Source organism: Eucalyptus grandis, chromosome 11 (assembly GCF_016545825.1).
Source record: "Eucalyptus grandis isolate ANBG69807.140 chromosome 11, ASM1654582v1, whole genome shotgun sequence".
Classification (NCBI taxonomy): domain Eukaryota; kingdom Viridiplantae; phylum Streptophyta; class Magnoliopsida; order Myrtales; family Myrtaceae; genus Eucalyptus; species Eucalyptus grandis.
Genome location: NC_052622.1, coordinates 12,465,118 through 12,484,270, shown reverse-complemented (window position 1 = coordinate 12,484,270; position 19,153 = coordinate 12,465,118). Strand labels below are relative to the sequence as shown.

Genomic DNA, 19,153 nt, shown 5'->3' with positions numbered 1-19,153 from the left:
TTGAATCTGTTATCTCCCCGCTAATTATGTATCCATGTCCTTACCTTGAGCTCCCTCTCAGTTTCATTTGCTGCTGCTGTTTCGGTGTGGCTAGCCTACCTGTCTGTTGTACGAATTAGTGATGTCTGTAATTTTAGTCATCCAAAACACTTCGTGATTACTTATTCAACGATATCTATACGTGACAAGTTCGGTAGAAAGGAGTTTTGGGATCGAGCTCCATCGTCACAATCTCCATTCCCCCTCACTTCCCTCAACATTATTTAGACATGATTTACATTAATTAGATAAAAGTTCATATGATATATTAGTCAATATATCTAAACTCACCAAACTAAGAAACACATTTTGTTTTTCTCTTATATATCATTGATGTATAATATTTCTAAGAATAATTAAATAAGGGCTATGAGAATTGTGTAGGGTAACATCTACTTTTTTTTTTTTTTTTTCAAGTTATCAATTTGCCAATAAATTTATTTTTTCACGTCAAAACAGGTTTCATTTATTTGTTATTCGTCGCTAGTTGGAAATGTCGTTTACTTTTTACTACCAATTTCTTTTGATAAATTTTATGGCACTCATATTTTAACTTCTATTTAACACGAATCTCTTAAATCCTTTAAAAATAATTCAAATTTAGACCTATAGAATCGCATATTATTAACTGTATTATTTAAAATTTGAAATTTTCTTTTAAATATTTGCGAAAAGTCACAAGTCAATATTAACTAGATAACCCCTCTCCTCTCCTCGACCAGGGCCGATGATTGGATGGATTACGCGCATGATCCTCGTAAGGTCACAATAGCGACATCGCACGTTAAATTAGTAGAAATTACATCTGATCCTTCAAATTTTATATTTGATTTCATTAATAACCATGAAATAATTGTAAACGAGAGATTTGTTCGTTGTTAGTGTCCTCACTTTGATTAGCACATAACACCATGACAGGGACATCGCATCTCAAGTGTCATCGCATCTCAAGTTACTAGAAAATCCATCCAATCCTTCATTTTTATTTTGTAATTTATTAATTTTATTAATTAATCATGGAATAGTTTTGGAAAATCAATCACTTGAATACCATTGACAATTTATCTTGCTAGAAAATCCACCGTCGGCCTCACTTAGATCTAGCCTAGGGCCTCCGCAGGTCCATTGGCCAAGGGCAAGGTGGCCTCACCCAGATTTGGCAAGGGCCTTCGTGCCCTTGCCCATGGAAGGCAAGGCCGCCATGGCCTTGGCAAAGCCATTGCAACTTTGCCAATTGTGGGCGAGGCCATCGCAAAATTGCCGATCGTGAGTGAGGCGGCCTTGCCCAAGGCCTTCACGGCCATGTCAGCTGAGGGTGAAGCCTTTGTGGCCAGCACAAGAAAAAAAAAGGAAAATAAGGAAAATAAAAATAAATACATTTTTTTTAAAAAAAAAAATCAGTATTTAAAAAAATGAAAAAAATCCACGTGGGATGATTTGTTGGAAGTGATACTTAAATGATCGATTTTACTTCGATATGATACTTAAGTAAGTGAAGAAAAGTGATGATCCTAAAGTAAGCGCTATACGAAAGTTGTGATACTCCAGTTGTATTGTCTCAAATATGAGTGGAAAGAGCAAAATGAGAAACCTGCCAATTTACATTTGTTAGCATAACATATTATGTTCGATACAAATGGAATAAACTAATTTGTATTTAATAATATAAATTCCCTCTCACTATAAAAAGTGCTAACATTGGCATTTTGAGATCACAAATCATTTTCGTAATACAGTTTTCCTAGTCTTGAACGAGAGACCTCAGCTTTCTTTATTTTTTTTTTTAGTTTTATCAGGAGGACATGAGAGGCATGTGCTTATCAAGATTTTTTTTTTTTTTTAATCTTCTTCCGTATTTAATTTTATCAAGAATATTGCTTCAAAATAAGAGCTGTCATGTAAATTGGCAAATAGTGAATTTATTAGAATGGCAAAAGCTGGTAGACTAGAAGATGGAGAGTGCAGTGCGCCTCCCTATCATCAAACTGGAGAAAAAGATTCTGACAAAAACAAAATTGAAGAGAAAGACAAAACTATGTTAGCTGAGAGTTGAGACAGAATCAAAATCTTGAGAAAGAGGGAACAGACCGTGGGAAGAAAAAGAATCGACCAGGACCAAAAACCTTTTTAGATGTTTAAATTTCATTTGGAATTTTTTTTTGAATAATTTTATTTTATTTTATTCTTTTCTTTCTTTCTTTTTCCTTTTTTTCTTTTTTCCTTCTCTCTCCCACCCGCCTCTCCACCTCACCCACCACTACCTCTTCTCCACCGCCGCCGCCGCTGCCATCTCCAACGACCTCGCCTCCTCTGCGCCAACTCCGTCCACCGAAGCCTGGCCGATCTCTTGAAGCTCGGCCTAGCTCGAAGCACAGGCATAGGACAGCAAGCTTGACCTCGCCCAAGGCGCAGGCACAGGCGTCCGAAACGAGGATGAACCTACGCTCGCACTGGAAGAAGGTGCAGGCGTACGAATAGAGAAGCAGCATAGCTCCCCGACGAGGCAAACAATGGTGAAGGGGAACTCGACCCGAACGTCGGATAAAAGCTGGCGGCAGTCTGAACCATTTTGAAGGGCAAGGATTCTTCGGATGCGGCAGATGATGGCGTTTGGAAGAGCATCGGCGACTCCCCATGAGGTAACTCTGTGATTTTCCAAGGTAAAAGAACCCTGGGCAATTTGAAACATGGAGCCGAATCCATAGGAGAATGAAGGAGCAGAGGACGCCAACGAAGAGGAAGAAGAGAGAGCCAAGCCGACGGGAGCAGGGGAAGAGGTAGGGTTGGAGGCGGTGGCGAAGGGGAGGGAAAAATGGACGAGGAGGGGACAAGGAAGAAGGAGAGAGGGGAGGGGGAGCAGCTAGGGTTTGCGGCGGAGGAGGGAAGGTGGAGGAAGAAGGGAAAAGAGAAAAGGAAAAATGAAATTAAAAAAAAATTGAAGTAATTTCGGAAAGTATTTACACTTTTTTAGCTTTAGCAATTCATTTTATTGATGAATATTTTCCTTGATTAGAAAGTGTTTTTGGTTGACTAATAATTTTTAGCATATTAAACAAGTAAAAGTCTAGAAAACTAATTCTGAAAAAATATTTTTTCTCAGACGAAGCATCCTAAATTAATTAAGAGCGGAGGCTGACCAATAGATTTGTCTAAGTGATCACATGAAGTGTGAGATCATCGAGGACTAGCAATATTGATTAGAAAAAGCAATCCTTCAGTTTTCCGAGTTTTGTCATTATTTTGATTTCTTTTTGTTCATTGGATTAATTTTTCTAAACTTGTAGATTTCTAATTTAGAGAGAAAGTTATTTTTTATGATTGGGTCAACATTATTTGAGATTAGTCAATGACTCTTTGAATTAATGGAATTGATAAAATCAATCATAGTGTAGAATTGGTATTGAAAGTTGTGTGCTTTGAACAGGGAGGTCTCACAATTTTTTGATACGTAGTTGACATAGGGTCAAGTCTAAATAATTAATTTTTGGGCTGATCGCTAATTGTTGGATGGTCTAAAATCAATGACATCGTCCAAGGTGAGTGGCATCTAGTGTTGATTCGATGTGACAACAGGATCATTATGGGAGTTATTGCTCTCTCTACTTTTGCATTCTTTTTAATTGACCATTGAAGGAAGTCTACGCAACTTCTAGGGCCGATCACTAAGGGGGGTGCATGACAACTCAAAATTTACGTTCCCGAAAATAGTTTTTCTGTTCTGCACTGTTTTTGGAAGAGAAATCCGTTTGATAAACCTATTCGGTTTTCTATTTCTAGAATAGATTTCTATTCTAGAAATAGGTTTGGAAGAGAAATCGAAGCTAAAATTTTCTACTTTGATTTCTGGAAGAGAAATCGAAATAACTTCGATTTACGGGAAGAGAAATCGAAATAATTTCTTTCACTAAACCCTAATTTCGGTGAGTCCTCCCTCATCTCCTATACGTCTTTGCCACCTCCTCTTCCTCCGCCTCTCCTTAATAAATATATTCATTTTATTCATTTAAGAATAAAAATAAATTTATTAAAATAAATAAATTATTTTTATTTATCATTTTATTTTTAGTTTATTAAAAATAAATTTATTAAATTTATTAAAAATAATTTATTTATGATAAATAAAAATAATTTATTTTTATTAAAAATAAATTTATTATTATTATTATTTTCCTTGAGTGTTTTGCCAAATCAAAATTTTTGTTAATTTTTTATTCATTTTAAAATAAATTTATTCATAAAATAAAATAAAATAGAATAAAATAAAATAAAATTTATTTTTATATTTTTATTTTAAAATAAAATGATATTTTTATTTTATTTTTATGATTTATTTTATTTTATTTTATTCATTTTTTTGTTACTAAATCATTTTTATTTTTATTTTTTATATTAAAGGCCTGGCCATTGCCGCCACCGTCCGAAATGAAGAAATTTTGTGTCGTTATCAAACGAATTTCTATTTTTAGAGTAGAAATTTTGTGTCGTTATCAAACCGTTATTTTGCTGAAACTCTTCTAGAAATAGAAACTCTTCTAGAAACAATTTTGGAACAAAATGGTTGTCATGCACGCCCTAATTGATTGTTTCTATCGCAGGATGTGTTTTTATGATAATCTTCTGCGCAACTATTTGATGGCAATTCTCAATTTAATTGGTAATATGGTGATTATAGTTGTGCGTTATTTATAATTTATTGTTGCACTTGACTTTTAATTCTTAATGTTGTTGGCTCATATGTGAACCAAAAAGAACTATTGTTCAAGTGAACGTTTTGGTGCCATATTTGGCAATATGACAAATCTCTTTATCAAACAATATTATCTTTAGCTTAAAAAAATATCGAGGTTCTCTATTACAAAGGTTTTTCCACAGCTCTCTTATGTCTATTTCGGTTTTCTCCGAAATTTCTGTAATCTTATGTGTTGCCTTATGCTTATATCATAATTGTAATATCACAATTCACAAGGTCGTTGCATTTGGATCTGTGAAACCCCCTTCAAGAACATGCAGTTGACATTGCTCTCGCTGATGTTTGGACTGGTCTTTTGGGGCATCTCCTCTGTTTCAGCTTTATGCTTCAACGTGCCTGTCTTTCCTAAGAGGGAAAAGATTATGACGACACCGAGGAAAGAAAAGAAGAGAGGCTAGAAGCGAGGAAAAAGCAGAAAAGGCCGCAGTTTTGGAAAAAGTTGGTTGGGTTCACCTTTGCAACCATGGAGGTGCTTCACCCATTACGTCACCCAAGATTTTTAGTTATTGACGACTTTGCTGCAGAGTATTGAGAAAAAGCTATTAGAATGCCTAAGGAAAGGAGTGTATGGTGATATCTACGATTACCCTGTCAAAAAGTATGAAAAAGTCCTTGAGACGAGGAGGTATACTATTTTTTTTAGGGAGTTTGAGAAGGTACTTATGGCCCCGTTTAAACAGTATTTCTGTGTGAAATGTGTAGAAGTTTTGCTTCTTGCCAGAGTTTATGATTTGATGATTACACAATCGATATTTCTGGAATGGGAAGGAACGTGAGATAGAGTATGTGGAAGGTTATGATGAACTTTGAGGAAGAACTAGAAGATGATATTGAAGATTTTGGTGGTCTTGCTATAAATAGAGTTCGTGCAATTGGTGACAATGGCGAAGGTTCTTTCTATACCTAAATAAAACGTGTTCACCTAGTATTTGAATGTTCATGTGATCATTTTTATCAAGAGCTGTAACCTTTTCTTCCCGTCCTTTATGGTTTCTTGCTGCATTTACGTTTTGCTTTACTTCATTCCCTTAAAAATCATGTGAGATGAGAAGTTTCGAGAGGATTTATCCTGGATCCAAGTAGTGGAGCTAATTATATTTTTGGTTCAGATGAAGGCAGTGACAAAGATGAAGATGATGATGCAGAAGCTGATCGGAAGAGGGGAAGAAAAGAATCCTCCTTGGCTTTAAGAAAGTTTGAGAAAGTTGATGCCGGTTCTAAGCCCAAGAAAAGCGCTAAGGTTCTTGTTGAGTTGAGAGTAGCCTTTTGAATTGTTAAATCTGCTGTCCATATAAACCTTTGTTCATAATAAGCATGTATTTTGCATTAGTCGTGACAAATTTAAGTGCAGTTGCCAACGAATGAGAATTTTCTATTAGTAGTGACAAATTTATATTTCAGCTTTCTTGTATACATGGAAATCACTTTGTGCAATAGTGTTAGCTAGTCTCTAATGTTTTTGAGTGGCATCGTTGCCATGACCAACCTACATCGTCTTCCAATATTTTCTTATCAAAGTCCTATACATCATGATTGTCGTTGAGTGTTTGTTCTTTTCATGGGGGTTATTATCTTCTTTAGCAGAAATGAAAGCTTTTTAGGTTAAGATTCCAATTATTCTGATGACATCCCTATCCTGAGGAGAAAAGCAGGAAAGGTAATTCAACTTACTCCTTGGAGGCTGTCTTGATAGGATCATGCCATAAGCATGTGCTTGGACAAGTAACTTTCTCTATGCTGATGTCTAGTGAAGGATGCAAGGGATGGTGCTTACTCCTGCTCTGGCCAATATTTGCTTTGATAGTTTATGGTGCAGTATATTTACCTTTCATGGGTGTTGAAGATACCATTGCCATGTTGACATTGATTTTAATTGATACCGATTAGTCTATTGTTAGAAAATTAGAATATTGTGTATTAGGAAAATTTGTTTTCCTTCTTTTCCACATTCTGTATATTTTTCTTCCTAAGATAGTTTTGCTCCTATGTATTACAAATAGGAACCAGTGTACATCATTAATTAGTGAAAAGCAATATACAATACACTTATCCTCCAATTCTTTCACTCAAATTTCTGACAATGGGAACTTTGATTAGCCTGTAGTTACTTAGGCTATCAAGAGGTGCATGCTTCTACGTTTTATACTACTACTGCTGCTGCTAATAATAATAATAATGAGAATTGTAAAAGCTGATTATTATGTCTGCGCTTTTTGCTTCTTATTATGTGGTGTCCGATCTCAAAAAGGTCTCATGCCAATATCAGTTTCTGAAACCAATTCTTTTGATTGGCAGGCGGAGCATGAAAATGCTGATGAAAGATAAGCTGCAGGTAAACCAGACGGGAGCGGCTGTCTTGTTTTTGCCTGGCCTGGTTAAACCAGATGGGAGCGGCTGTCTTGGGCTGTTTTCCTGTTCCATGGACCCTTGCGGATGTGGCTCTCCATTTGGAGTTTTGATGGGGAAGGGGAAAGAGAGGGGGGAAGAGGGTTTCATTAGCTCTGAGGATGGGTTTAGTTATGGGATTAGTCGGATGTTGTACGTGCCATGTAGGCAGGATAGTAAAATAAATATAATCTATGTTATTGGGTTGAGTTCAAATTCCATTTATGGTTTTTCTTTGGCCATCTATATATGGTCAATTTACTTGGATGGGAAATTGTTTTCTGTTCTTTATGGAACTTGGCTCATTCCTTTCGTAGGTTGGTATTGAAATAGCGCTGTGTTAGTCCAGGCCTATTAACCCCCTCAAAAGCGAGAAAATATTCAGTGGTTCGTTCGCGCCACGTCATCCGCTGACGTGGCGCGCACATACCACTCAGCTTTCGACACCTGTCCTGGGGACCCGCTGGAAAATGAAAAGACTAGCTCGGTTCGGCTCGGCGTGGGACCCACAATCTGATCGGACTGAGGAGAAAATCAGGCGCCATTTTAAAAAAATTTCGGATTGAGCGGGGTTTTCTTCTTCTTTTCTTCTTCTCTTTCTTTGCGCCTCTCACTCTACCCTCCCTCTCTCTCTCTTTCTCCGACGAACAGGACGCGACCTCCCAATCGCTCTGTGCCCTCCCTCTTCCGACCGGCGAACCACCGCCAAGAATCGACGAACCACCGCACCGGACCGGCGAGAGGACCGCGAGATCTAGCTCCCTCCCTCTCGCCCTCCCTCTTTCCGACCGGCGAACCACCGCACGGGACCAGCGAGAGGACCGCGACCTCCCTCTCTCTCCGCATTCCCTCTTTCCAACCGACGAACCACCGCACGGCCAAGAGGACCGCGACCTCCCTCTTTCCGACCGGCGAACCACCGTGAGCAAATCAGATGTTTTTGTAAAGATCTCCCATCGTCGCCTTCATCTTCTTCCCCTTTTTTTTGTTTTGTTGTTTTTTTTTTTCCTTAGTGTTCTAATGGTGGATGGAGTTGCATATGAAGGACGACGTGATGTCTCACATCAACCTCGACGGCTTCTTCGGCGACCTCCCCGAGACCGCGACGTCATCGGCGCTTACTCCTCGACGATCGCGTCGTCGTCGTCTCCGGACTTCGGGGCTCTCGTGGTTCGACGAGATCGAGAACATCCCGATGAAGGACGACGATGTCCACGTGCTTGCGAGCGGGGCTGAGCGGGCCGTGCCGAAGGGACTCGAGCTTCCCGCGGACCTTCGCTTCCCGACCCTCGCCGCAGGCTTCTCCCCGCCTCCTGCAAGATGCGGCAGCGCGGCCTCAGGTGCTTCGCCAGTTGGCTGATTTCCTCGGTTTCCATGGCGCGTGTTCGGGATTCTCATTTTGTTTTTGTTTTTGTTTTTGTTTCGTGTGTGGATGACTACTAGTTCTAGGAGCAGGAGGTCGCAGGTCAAGAAGGCTTCGCCGGATAGGCTGCCGTCGATTGGGGTTAATGGAGAGGGCGAAGAGGACGCTGCTTTGGCGGAGAGCGTGCGTAGCGCTGATTGGGAAATTGTGGCTGATGATTCTGAGGACGATGATTCCGATGGAGTCGTGATTGATGTGGAGAACCAGAATGCTGATGATTTTTGAGCAGTATGCATTTTGTTGGAGAAATCTTTCCAAAATATTTTGAAGTCGACAAAACATTTCTATCAGTCTAAGTCTCGGATATCGATAGTTAAAGTCTCAAGACTTTATAGTCTCAAGACTTTGTAATCTCAAGACTCAAGACTCAAGACTCAAAATTATTCTCATCGATAGTCTTTCTAATCCGGTGTTGAAGGAAATCCAAAGCCAAGGTTTATGGTTGAGGATTTGATCCTATCCTCTGGAATAGATTCTTTGGTTGGATAATCATTTCGGATTCTTTAATTCTTATCTAAGATCGATTGAAGATCCGATGGTCGACGAAATAATCTTGGATTATTCTATTCTTGGAAACCGAGATCCTGATTGTATGGGCAAACAGGATTGATGGACTATCATCAGATTCCTTAAATAGCTCGGATGATCTTCTTGATTGATTCCGTCCAACGGGTAGATTGGAGGAATTCCTTTGGTAAGTGCCAACGGCTATGATGGCAGGAAGGAGTATAAAAGGAAGACGTTCTAGTTGTTTTAAGTGTGTGATCGATAGAAAAATTCCAGAGTCTGAAGATCCTTGATTGTTAGTTGAGACTGAGCGAAATTGTATACTGAGAGTGTTTATACTTGGTGACGCCTTGAGTGAGTGTGGTAGATCATCTACACCTAGAAATCAAGGAAGATCAACACTGTAACAACTCTTTGATCATAGTGGAATCCAGCCAATCGGCTGTCAGTGCAGAAGAGTGGACGTAGGCTTGAATCAAGTCGAACCACTATAAACAGAGTGTTCAATTCTCTCTTTCTCTTACTCAGTCTTGCGATTGAATTTTTAACTGTTGCAAATTCTCTAATTGTTTAAATATCGTGCAAGCTTCGAGAAATTTTTGTATAACTATTCACCCCCCCTCTAGGTACTCGTACTAGCTATTTCAATCCGCAGAAGTATATGCTTGTCCATGGGTCAGTTGCTTTTAAGTAAAGGAGCTTTTGTTGTTTTATTTCCAATGTTACGAGTTTAATTTGACAAAAATCTTTACAGGAAATATACGATTATACTGCAGAATTAGACACTTTTTTAATGCGGAAGCCAAAAATGTGGTAGATTTTATTGGAGAAGATGGTTCACTTGTGATTGTTGACCCTTCAAAACCCCATAGAGATGGAAGGAAAGTGTTTCAGTTTAATCGGGTTTTGCAGTCCACTTGCTACTCAAGGTATTGTTACACTTCATCTTACTGTCTAAGGGTATATTGTTGGTCAAGTGATTGTCCTGCAAGTTGATGTTCAGCTCCTAAATAACAATGTAAATTGTTTTTCGCCATGCGGCCCTCTTTGCAGATGATGTGTACATGGATACTCAACCTTTGATTAGATCAGTTATGGATGGTTACAATGTCTGCATCTTTGCTTATGGTCAAACTGGATCGGGTAAAACACATACAGTGGTAAGAACTTAAGTGTAGCTTTAGTAGATCCAACCTTTGTGCCAGATCACTTCCTAGGCTCCTAGATAATTTGTGTAAAATAAAAAGTGTGCATTTTCCTTGCTGTTAGATGGATGTACTGTTAATTTCGTATATCTACCTGCAAAGCATGAACATAATTCAATCTAAGCAGATGCTTAAGATTGCTTACGTTGATTTGAGGAATAACTACTTATTGCCTTTTGGAATTGCAGAGTGGTCCATCCGGCGAACTGACAAAGCACATGGGGATTAATTACTTGGCTCTCAACGATCTCTTCGAGTTGTCTAACAGAAGGAAGGACATTATAACTTATGATATTCATGTTCAGATGGTTGAAATATATAATGAGCAAGTGCGTGATCTCCTTGCTGAGGATTCAGCATCCTCAAGATATCCTTTGAAATGGATTATTCTGTCTAATATAGATACATTTGATGTCAAATAAGTAGATAAAAAGACTGAAGAAAGCTTACGTTTCTGAAATGTAAATTTGGGTTCCTTGACTATGCACAAATTAAAGATTCGAAGCTGTACCAGTGACGGTGGCTTGAGCCTTCCAGATGCTACCATGCATTCTGTCAAGTCCACAGCTGATGTGGTCAACCTAATGAAATTTGGTGATGTGAATCGTGTCGTCAGTTCTACAGCACTGAACAATAGAAGTAGCCGGTCTCACAGGTCAGTTTTTGGACAGGCAGAGTTTCCTACCCATTCTTTTTGGTATAAATTTTGATGTAGTTTCCAATAGATAGATTATTCAAGAGAGTGATACTGATGTCCATGGGATGCATCCTTGCAGTGTGCTGACAGTACATGTTCAAGGGAAAGATGTATCTGGATCCATCCTCCGCAGTTGCCTGCATTTGGTTGATCTTGCAGGAAGTGAACGGGTAGATAAATCTGAAGTCACAGGAGAGAGACTGAAGGAGGCACAGTACATTAACCGGTCTTTGTCTTGTCTGGGAGATGTTATCACAGCTTTGGCCCAGAAAAGCTCCCATGTACCTTACTGCAATAGCAAACTTACGCTTCTGCTGCAAGATTCCCTAGGTACCTATTTCGAAGTTTCGAACTTTGTCAGGTGTCATTGAAGCTTCATTTTAGGATAAAATTACTAATTCCCACAGTGAGCATTTCATAGAATTAAGATACTCTGATTATGATCCTTGGGTAATGGTGACATTGCTTTTATGCATTTTATTTCAGGAGGAAATGCGAAGACATTGATGCTGGCTCATGTGAACCCTGAGAGAGATCCATTTGGGGAATCAATGAGTACCTTGAAGTTTGCCCGGAGAGTTTCAACGGTTGAACTTGGTGCTGCACGCATGAACAAAGAGACCAGTGAGGTCATGCAACTCAAAGAGCAGGTAAATGTACTTGGGTAATCTCTATGCTTCAGATGCCTTTCTGACAATAATCAACATTACAATTCTAGGGGCTGGATCTGTCGATTTGGCAAAAATGAGATCCAGATTGTTATGCAAGGAGAGCGCACTCTTTGTACTGATCCTCAAACGCCCAACTTGCTTGTTCAAAGCATGAATGGCAAGGAATCTCACATAAGGAAATCGCTGCGCACCATAGAGGAAGCTCATCAATGGATCTGAAAGGAGGCCAGTGAAATATTTAACTATCTAGTCTTAACACTGAATTGGACAAATTTAGTATGGTATGAAATACACAAATGCAACTGAAAAATTCCAAAATGACGGGTAATATGAGAATTTGCTCACATCATTATCTTGCCATTAAGACTTGGTTTCTATGCTACTGCAGGAGCCAAAGAAATGTGACAGAAGCTCGTTCACTTGTCAGAGGCTCTACTACTTGCATTAAAAATGGAGTATTGGCAATTGCAGCCAACACACGGACACTTAGGAGACAATCGCTAACAGGTGCTGGTTCAGACCAGTCTCGCTGGTCTTCTCTGGGTGGAAAGTCCACTAATTCCAGTAAGCAGAATCAGCATAATTAAATTTAATTCACAGTATATATTTCATCTCATTACGTCCATCATCTGATTATTTGTTTTTGTTTCTTCAATAAGATGTAAAAGACACAAGGAATGCCAAGACGCCTCCTCCAGTCCACCCATCATCTACGATAGCAAAGCGTTGGCTGTAGCTATAGATGGCGAAATTTAGTGTTCAGTGACCAGCGAAGTGATGCTTTGACTCGAAGCTGACTGAAGTTTTGACATGATAGATGAGACTGAGAATTGACGAGGGAAAGACTGAAGAGTTAGCCGACAAACGCAATAGCAATTTTTTGGTTTAACACACTGCTTATGTACATATTGACACAAGTTCTTCAAATAATGCCCGAAATTTCTATGGCAATGTTTTCAAACTGCTCTTGCCCATTGTTCTCTGAATCTCTGACTTAAGTCATCAAAGCTATCGGCATCTTTTAACAGAAATGGAGGAAATGACAGGTGCCTCTGCTAATAAACTGGCTGCTCTTCTATTGTATAGCTAGCTAAAAATCAAAGATTATAGCACGACATTCATATAACGTGATGCCAATGTGGTACTATAGAATCAAGTGTTCTTGTTTTTAGTATAGTTGATTATAATAGCTTCACAGGCCCTGAAACCGAGATCCCTCAGTTTATCCAGCGATACCTTGCGTGATATGGATCATACATAGTTTACTTATTCAGTTATAAACCTCCAATGTAACTGAGGGGCTAGTCAGTTAAAAAAACACACACAACTATAGCAACAACTTCCATGTTTCATTTTCCGAAACAGGATCCCATGCCCATCTTTGAAGTTCAGCTTAATTTAGTTGAAGATGCAAACAAGCAGATGGCCATTGCCTTAGATTTACCCAAAAGTGCTACTGTCAGGAAAACAGACGTGAAGGTTAAGAGGAGCATCATTAACAAGTCATCCAGTTCACCAAATTGTTAAAAATGCCTTCTTTACAAGTTTATGATGAACCTGAAAACTGATTCACAGATGAGTGTACTTTATTCAAGTTTCAACCATTCAGTCAATGGAAAGAAATATCCACAATTATTCAAGGAAGGTGAAGAGAAGGAAGTAGTTAGCAAAGCTTAAACAAGTCGGTTGTTTGATTATAGCTAATTTGCCCGTTTATTTTCTTGAAGGAATAGTCATAGGCTTGAAGCAGCCGCTTGTGGAATCTCCTCATGTCCAAGCTCACATTCTGTCTGTCGAGATAGATCTCCTTAGCGTATTGCCAACCCTTCGGATTTGTAAGGACTGGATCATCTTGATCGTATTCATTATACAGTGAGCTCTCTCTAGGCAAAATCTTGTAGCCAATATACTTGAGACCAAGCTCTCTAGCAGGTTTACCAAAGCATGTCTCAGCTGGTGAATCCATCCCTAAAGGAATGACTTGGATGAGCACAGAACCAGGCTTCAGGAAAAGGAAGTGGGTCAAAGCAGCCCCGTGTACACCAACCATAACCTCGCTCTTATTAAGCAAGCGATACATCTTCGCCAGTTCAGTCGTTCGCTTAGGCCGCAAAACTTCTACTCTGAACCCCATATCCTCTGCCATTTTAACCAAGCAGTCTTCGTTAACTAATGCCTTGGACCCACTGCGCAATAATATCACTAGCTTCGGTTTCTTCACCTGGTGTTTATGGTCGTCTTTATTAATTTTCATCGATCGCCCCAAAGTTGGCACTGAAGCCGATTGATTCAGTTTCAGCTGTACCCCTTGCTCCTTGTCTGGTATTGAACCTTTTATCTGCAGCTGGTAAGCATGGTCAAGGAAGTGTCTGAAATCGAGGATGCTCTTATTCCCCTTCATCAGTGAAGGATCCACAGTAAGGTCATCATGGATTTTCAGACCAACAATGGCATCCGGGAAGCAATGGGTTCTTTTATCTCCAGCAAAGTCGATGAGCGGATAGTTCGAGAGGCGAGAAAGGATGTTCTCATACTTCATAATCCACCAATTGTACAAACTTCATCACTTATAAGAATTCCTGTGGGATCGGCTGTCCCCATTAGATAGTAAGAATCTGGAATAGGAATCCTTCCTCCTTTCAAACTCTTCTTTTCATCATTCATCAGGATGGACAGACGATTTTGTAGGTATGTTTCGTCCAGAGGAATCCCAGATAAGATCATTCTGGCCGCAGTGAAACCATCCTTCTCACCATGGTTCACTGAAACTGTTCATACAGTAAAAGAACAAAAGGAAAACACAAGGGAAAATGTTTACACATCAAATGGCAATTGAAGGAAATACGCACCCAAGGGAAGTAAAACCAGCAAAGATGAATAGAGATGCATTTTTTTACTTATGCATATTTCGAATCAAGAAAAATAAAAGAAGCACATCCAAGTATAGAAAAAAAATTGGAGAAAAATCTCTTTTTGGACTGTTTTAAGAATAGACAATATTTCAACAATCCAAAAGTTCAGAAGAATGCTCGTTTACTAGAGAAGACACTATTTGCATCTCCCAGAGCATTCTCCACCATGTCCAAAAGAAATTCATTAGGGACCCGCCATAGCTTAAAAGTGCAATCAAAATCTTTGAAAGATATGCAAGCTTTGGTTTATTACTGCATCAATGAGGACCAAGGTCTAATGAGTTCTTCCAAAAAGGTAAAATTTGATGGCAGAAAAAGCTCCAAACAAAAAGCAATGGGATTTAGTAATTCACAAGAAAAACATGTCCCATGTTCAAATTAAACTGCTGAAAGAACAAGAAAGCCGTTAACTTTTCAGTCTCTGTTTATGTAAGGGTCTTTTAACCAGCTAACTCCAAAGGAAAATCTTAACACAATGATCAACAAATCAATAGTATAGCCAGGCAACAAACCCACGATAACACCGTGATCACAAGTACTAGGCATCAAAGGTACCATAAGAACCTCAAGAGAATTAATTAAAACAATGATAACCTACCGGCAAAATATGAACAAGAAGAGTGCAGAGGCCTCGCATTACAAATTCTCCACGGTGATAATAGCTACTTAATTGCGAGCAGAAAGATATTCAGGTAACCATATGTACTAAGAACTAATTTCTAGCTTCTATAATCAAGTGATAGTTGACCAATGAGCCGTTTAATTTTTTTTTTTCTTTTCAGAGTACATAATAGAAAGAGAATGTGATACCCATTCCACTAAGGACAACAACCCACACCTGATGTGCCAATTGACCAAAAAGTCATCATAAAGCATCAACTAATGTGATAACAAGAGCATATTAAGGGAACATAATATATATAAATTTCTTGCACAAATTATCTCATGTCAATGGACAACACTATATGACAAAAGCAGGAAAAAGGATATCGGTAACTCGCAACTTAACGCAGGGGAGTAAGTTCACAAAGATGACATACCTTGGATCCTCGAGTGGACAAATCCTCCAGGGGTGAGGATGTTGAAAGCAACCCGCCTCTTTCTTTTAGTAAATCTCCAAAGACTAAATCCAGCTGAAATTGGATGTTGAAACAATTCATGTCATTTGCCTCCAATGCCCATGATCTGCCAAAAGGGGTACCGATAAGGGGGTGTACTGATGGTAAGGTATTATCTGCAAAAAGGGCCACTTCATGGCTTCTCGTGGCCAGAAAAACTACTGACTTAGGTCAACCACATGGTCAGCCATGGAAATCAGATAAATATGAGCAATCGATCAAGGAGATACACTCTGCGAAATGTCCAGTCCTTACAAGCGCTGTAATTTTGAAATCTTAATTACCTTAGATTCAAACTGCAGTGAGTCATCTTCCTCACTGTGGTGAGAGTTACTCCATCGACGAAACATGGTGCCTGAAGCCACAAAAATTGAAGGAATTAATAATATATCTTTAAAGAACTATTGATGGCCTACTATAAAAGTAACAACTCACACAATATAAGAACATGTACAAATATTCAAAAGACTAGGAATGAGAGCATATTTCTTATAGGTAAAACAAACGGGAAAATAAATTACAGAGGCAAATGGAGCCTTCGCTCTCTAGTCCCTAACAGAACAAAAAAGGAAGAGCAAGTGAACTAAGCCCTTAATTTTAAGGAAAGAACAACCTAATAATTGAGCAATGTAGATGTATTGCAATTCAACCACATTGATGCTATAGTGCAAAAAGTAAAGCCCGTATATAGGATAGGCGACACTACAACATCAACCATCAACAGTATCACTGTGCTTGAAGCTGTAAAACAATTGCAGCTCCCCCGAAGGAAACATGCTCTCAAATTCTTAATTTGCGAGATATTCATGAACTAGAACCAATGTGCACTTTGCATTCGCGTATCTAGACAGATTAAAAAAAAGAAATTCCCCAAGAAAGCACTAGAAATGCTACAAGAAAAATACCAATTTTGTCTCCATCGCCGCATCACCGTCGGAAGCTTGTTCTATCAGCGTTCTGTTTTCTCCACGTCAATCACGACTCCATCGGAATCATCATCCTCAGAATCATCAGCCACAATTTCCCAATCAGCGCTACGCACGCTCTCCGCCAAAGCAGCGTCCTCTTCGCCCTCTCCATTAACCACAATCGACGGCAGCCTATCCGGCAAAGCCTTCTTGACCTGCGGCCTCCCGCTCCCAAAACTAGTAGTCATCCACACACGAAACAAAAACAAAAACAAAAAAAATGAGAATCCCGAACACTCGCCATGGAAACCGAGGAAATCAGCCAGCTGGCGGAGCACCTGAGGCCGCGCTGCCGCATCTTGCAGGAGACGGGGAGAAGCCGGTGGCGAGGGGCCGGGGGAAGCGAAGGTCCGCAGAAGCTCGAGTCCTCCGGACGGCCGGCTTAGCCCCCGGCTCAGCAAGCACGTGGACATCGTCGTCCTTCATCAGGATGTTCTCGATCTCGTCGAACCACGAGAGCCCCGAGTGGGGAGACGACGACGACGCGATTGTCGAGGAGTAAGCGCAGATGACGTCGCCGGTCTCGTGGAGGTCGCCGAAGAAGCCGTCGAGGTTGATGTGAGACATCTCGTGGTCCTCTCGCCGGTCCGGTGTGGTGGTTCGTCGATTGCTGGCGGTGGTTCGCCGGTCGGAAAGAGGGAGGGCACGAGCGACCGGGAGGTCGAGTCCCGTTCGTCGGAGAGAGGGGGAGGGTAGAGCGAGAGGCGCGAAGAAAGAGAAGAAGTAAACCTCGCTCAGTCCGAAATTTTTTAAAATGGCGCCTGATTTTCTCCTCGCCGGACCAGATTGTGGGTCCCACGCCGAGTTGAATCAAGCCGAGCCGAGCAAGTCTTTTCATTTTCCAGTGGGTCCCCTAGGACAGGTGTCAAAAGCTGAGTGGTATGTGCGCGCCACGTCAACGGATGACGTGGCGCGAACGAACCACTGAATATTTTCTCCTCAAAAGCAGTATATGCCCATGTAGAATTCAATTAGTTTGTCCTACTCTTCTTCGAGACTTATGTCTGACATGGCCTGTTGAAAATATGTCTCGATTTGAGCCCGTTGAACGAGAATGCGTGAACTCAACCACGTGTGAGTCAAAGTAGCGCATGTGAATTAGCCGAAATTGTCAGAAGATCGCATGCGGATCTATGAGCGCAAGTGTGAAGAATGAAGAGAGCGTGCAGCCGCGAGAGGGGAAGACCATTATTTTATTCTAACTCTTTAATTGCATGCACATGGACGTGCATGCATGGTGGATGGACGTGGAAGACTAAAGCCAATTGTTGGCTTGTTTTGTCTTATTCCTTTAACTCCTTGCTTCTTTCCTTTGTTATTTTATTCAGCTGCAGACAATCAAAGGAAAAAAAGGATAAAATATTACTTGAAGGAGTTCAACGTCGTGGAGATGGTCTTGGAAGACGGCGGCCATCCTTATTTTATGCTTAGATTATGGGCGCATGTTTTCTGCCTTATTAAATGCGTCCCATGCATGCATGCGTGCTCGTGAATTTTGGTGGGCGTCAGTGCTGATTGCGGGCGGCTGAATGGCTTCACATTTTCTGTCTTGTTTCGCCCTTAAAAGGCAGAGGAGCGAAGGAGAATAAGGCGCTGAGTTATTTTCGGTGGCCGAGAGAGAGAGCCGAAGAGAGAAGTCGTGAGGCTTCAGAAGCTCTCTGCAGAGAGAAATTTTCTCGTTGAAATTACACCTGAGTGCTTTAGTCAGTTAAATTCTTGTGAGTAGAATTTGTTTAATTCCTTGAGTGAGGTTTCACTAAGAATTGTGAGAGGCTAAACACTGTGTGAGTTATCTGGGTGTAATTTGGGGGCTGAGAAACACTGAGTGTATTTGAGTACTCGAGTGATTGTAATTTCTGGTGCATCGCTTGTTTCTATAATGGAATTCCGTGCTGCTCTCCCCGTGGACGTAGGTTCCGATATTCGGATCGAACCACGTAAATCCTGTGTCTGATTTCCTTTCCTTCATTCCGACCATTTTATCCGATTCACTTGGTCCGTATTTCCGCGCGCGCAACGACATGGCCAAATGGCTATTTTCACGAATTATACTCATAATGGAAATAATAATGAGAATCATAAAAGCTGTCTGCGCTTGCGATTTTTATTATGTGGTTTACGATTTATTAATGGATGTCATGCCAATATTAGTGTCTGAAACCAGTTCTTTTGATTGGCAGGTTGAGCATGAAAATGCAGATGAAAGACAAGCTGCAGTTCACTGAGGGCTTGCTCCGAACCGTCTTGTTTCTGTCTGGCCTGGTAACCCAGATGGGGGAGGCTGTCTCGGCTTTGAAAGTGTATGGCATACTTTCCAGAGTAGCACAAAAAAAATGTTACCACAAAGTTTTGACAGAAATTAATGGCAGTTCTGGGGAATGTATTGTATCAATGTTCCGCTTATCCACGAGGCTTTCGCTATCTTTTTAAGACAGGAGGTGGGCCTCCTCTCCGAGGAAAAATCTCTGTCTCAACAAT

The 19,153-nt window shown here is 40.3% G+C and overlaps 2 protein-coding genes and 1 long non-coding RNA gene across 3 annotated transcripts; 1 reads left to right on the top strand and 2 right to left on the bottom strand.

Annotated features, from left to right (window-relative positions):
• The first annotated feature begins 10,373 nt into the window (after positions 1–10,373).
• Positions 10,374–11,728, top strand: LOC104415065 (kinesin-like protein KIN-14L). Its single transcript, XM_039305078.1, has 5 exons — positions 10,374–10,379; positions 10,498–10,676; positions 10,800–10,964; positions 11,086–11,336; positions 11,493–11,728. The coding sequence occupies exons 1-5, from the start codon at positions 10,374–10,376 to the stop codon at positions 11,672–11,674; spliced, it is 783 nt and encodes a 260-aa protein (XP_039161012.1). The 3' UTR covers positions 11,675–11,728.
• A 1,612-nt stretch (positions 11,729–13,340) lies between these two features.
• Positions 13,341–14,216, bottom strand: LOC104415066 (alpha-1,3-arabinosyltransferase XAT3). The gene has a single exon (XM_039305077.1). It carries the CDS (start codon positions 14,214–14,216, stop codon positions 13,341–13,343), a length of 876 nt encoding a protein of 291 aa, XP_039161011.1.
• Positions 14,217–15,672: 1,456 nt separating this feature from the next.
• On the bottom strand, positions 15,673–16,650 carry LOC120289561. Its single transcript, XR_005547595.1, has 3 exons — positions 16,639–16,650; positions 15,992–16,062; positions 15,673–15,774 (listed from the first exon to the last, which is right to left on the bottom strand). It is a non-coding gene; the product is annotated as an uncharacterized LOC120289561 (long non-coding RNA).
• Positions 16,651–19,153: the final 2,503 nt, after the last annotated feature.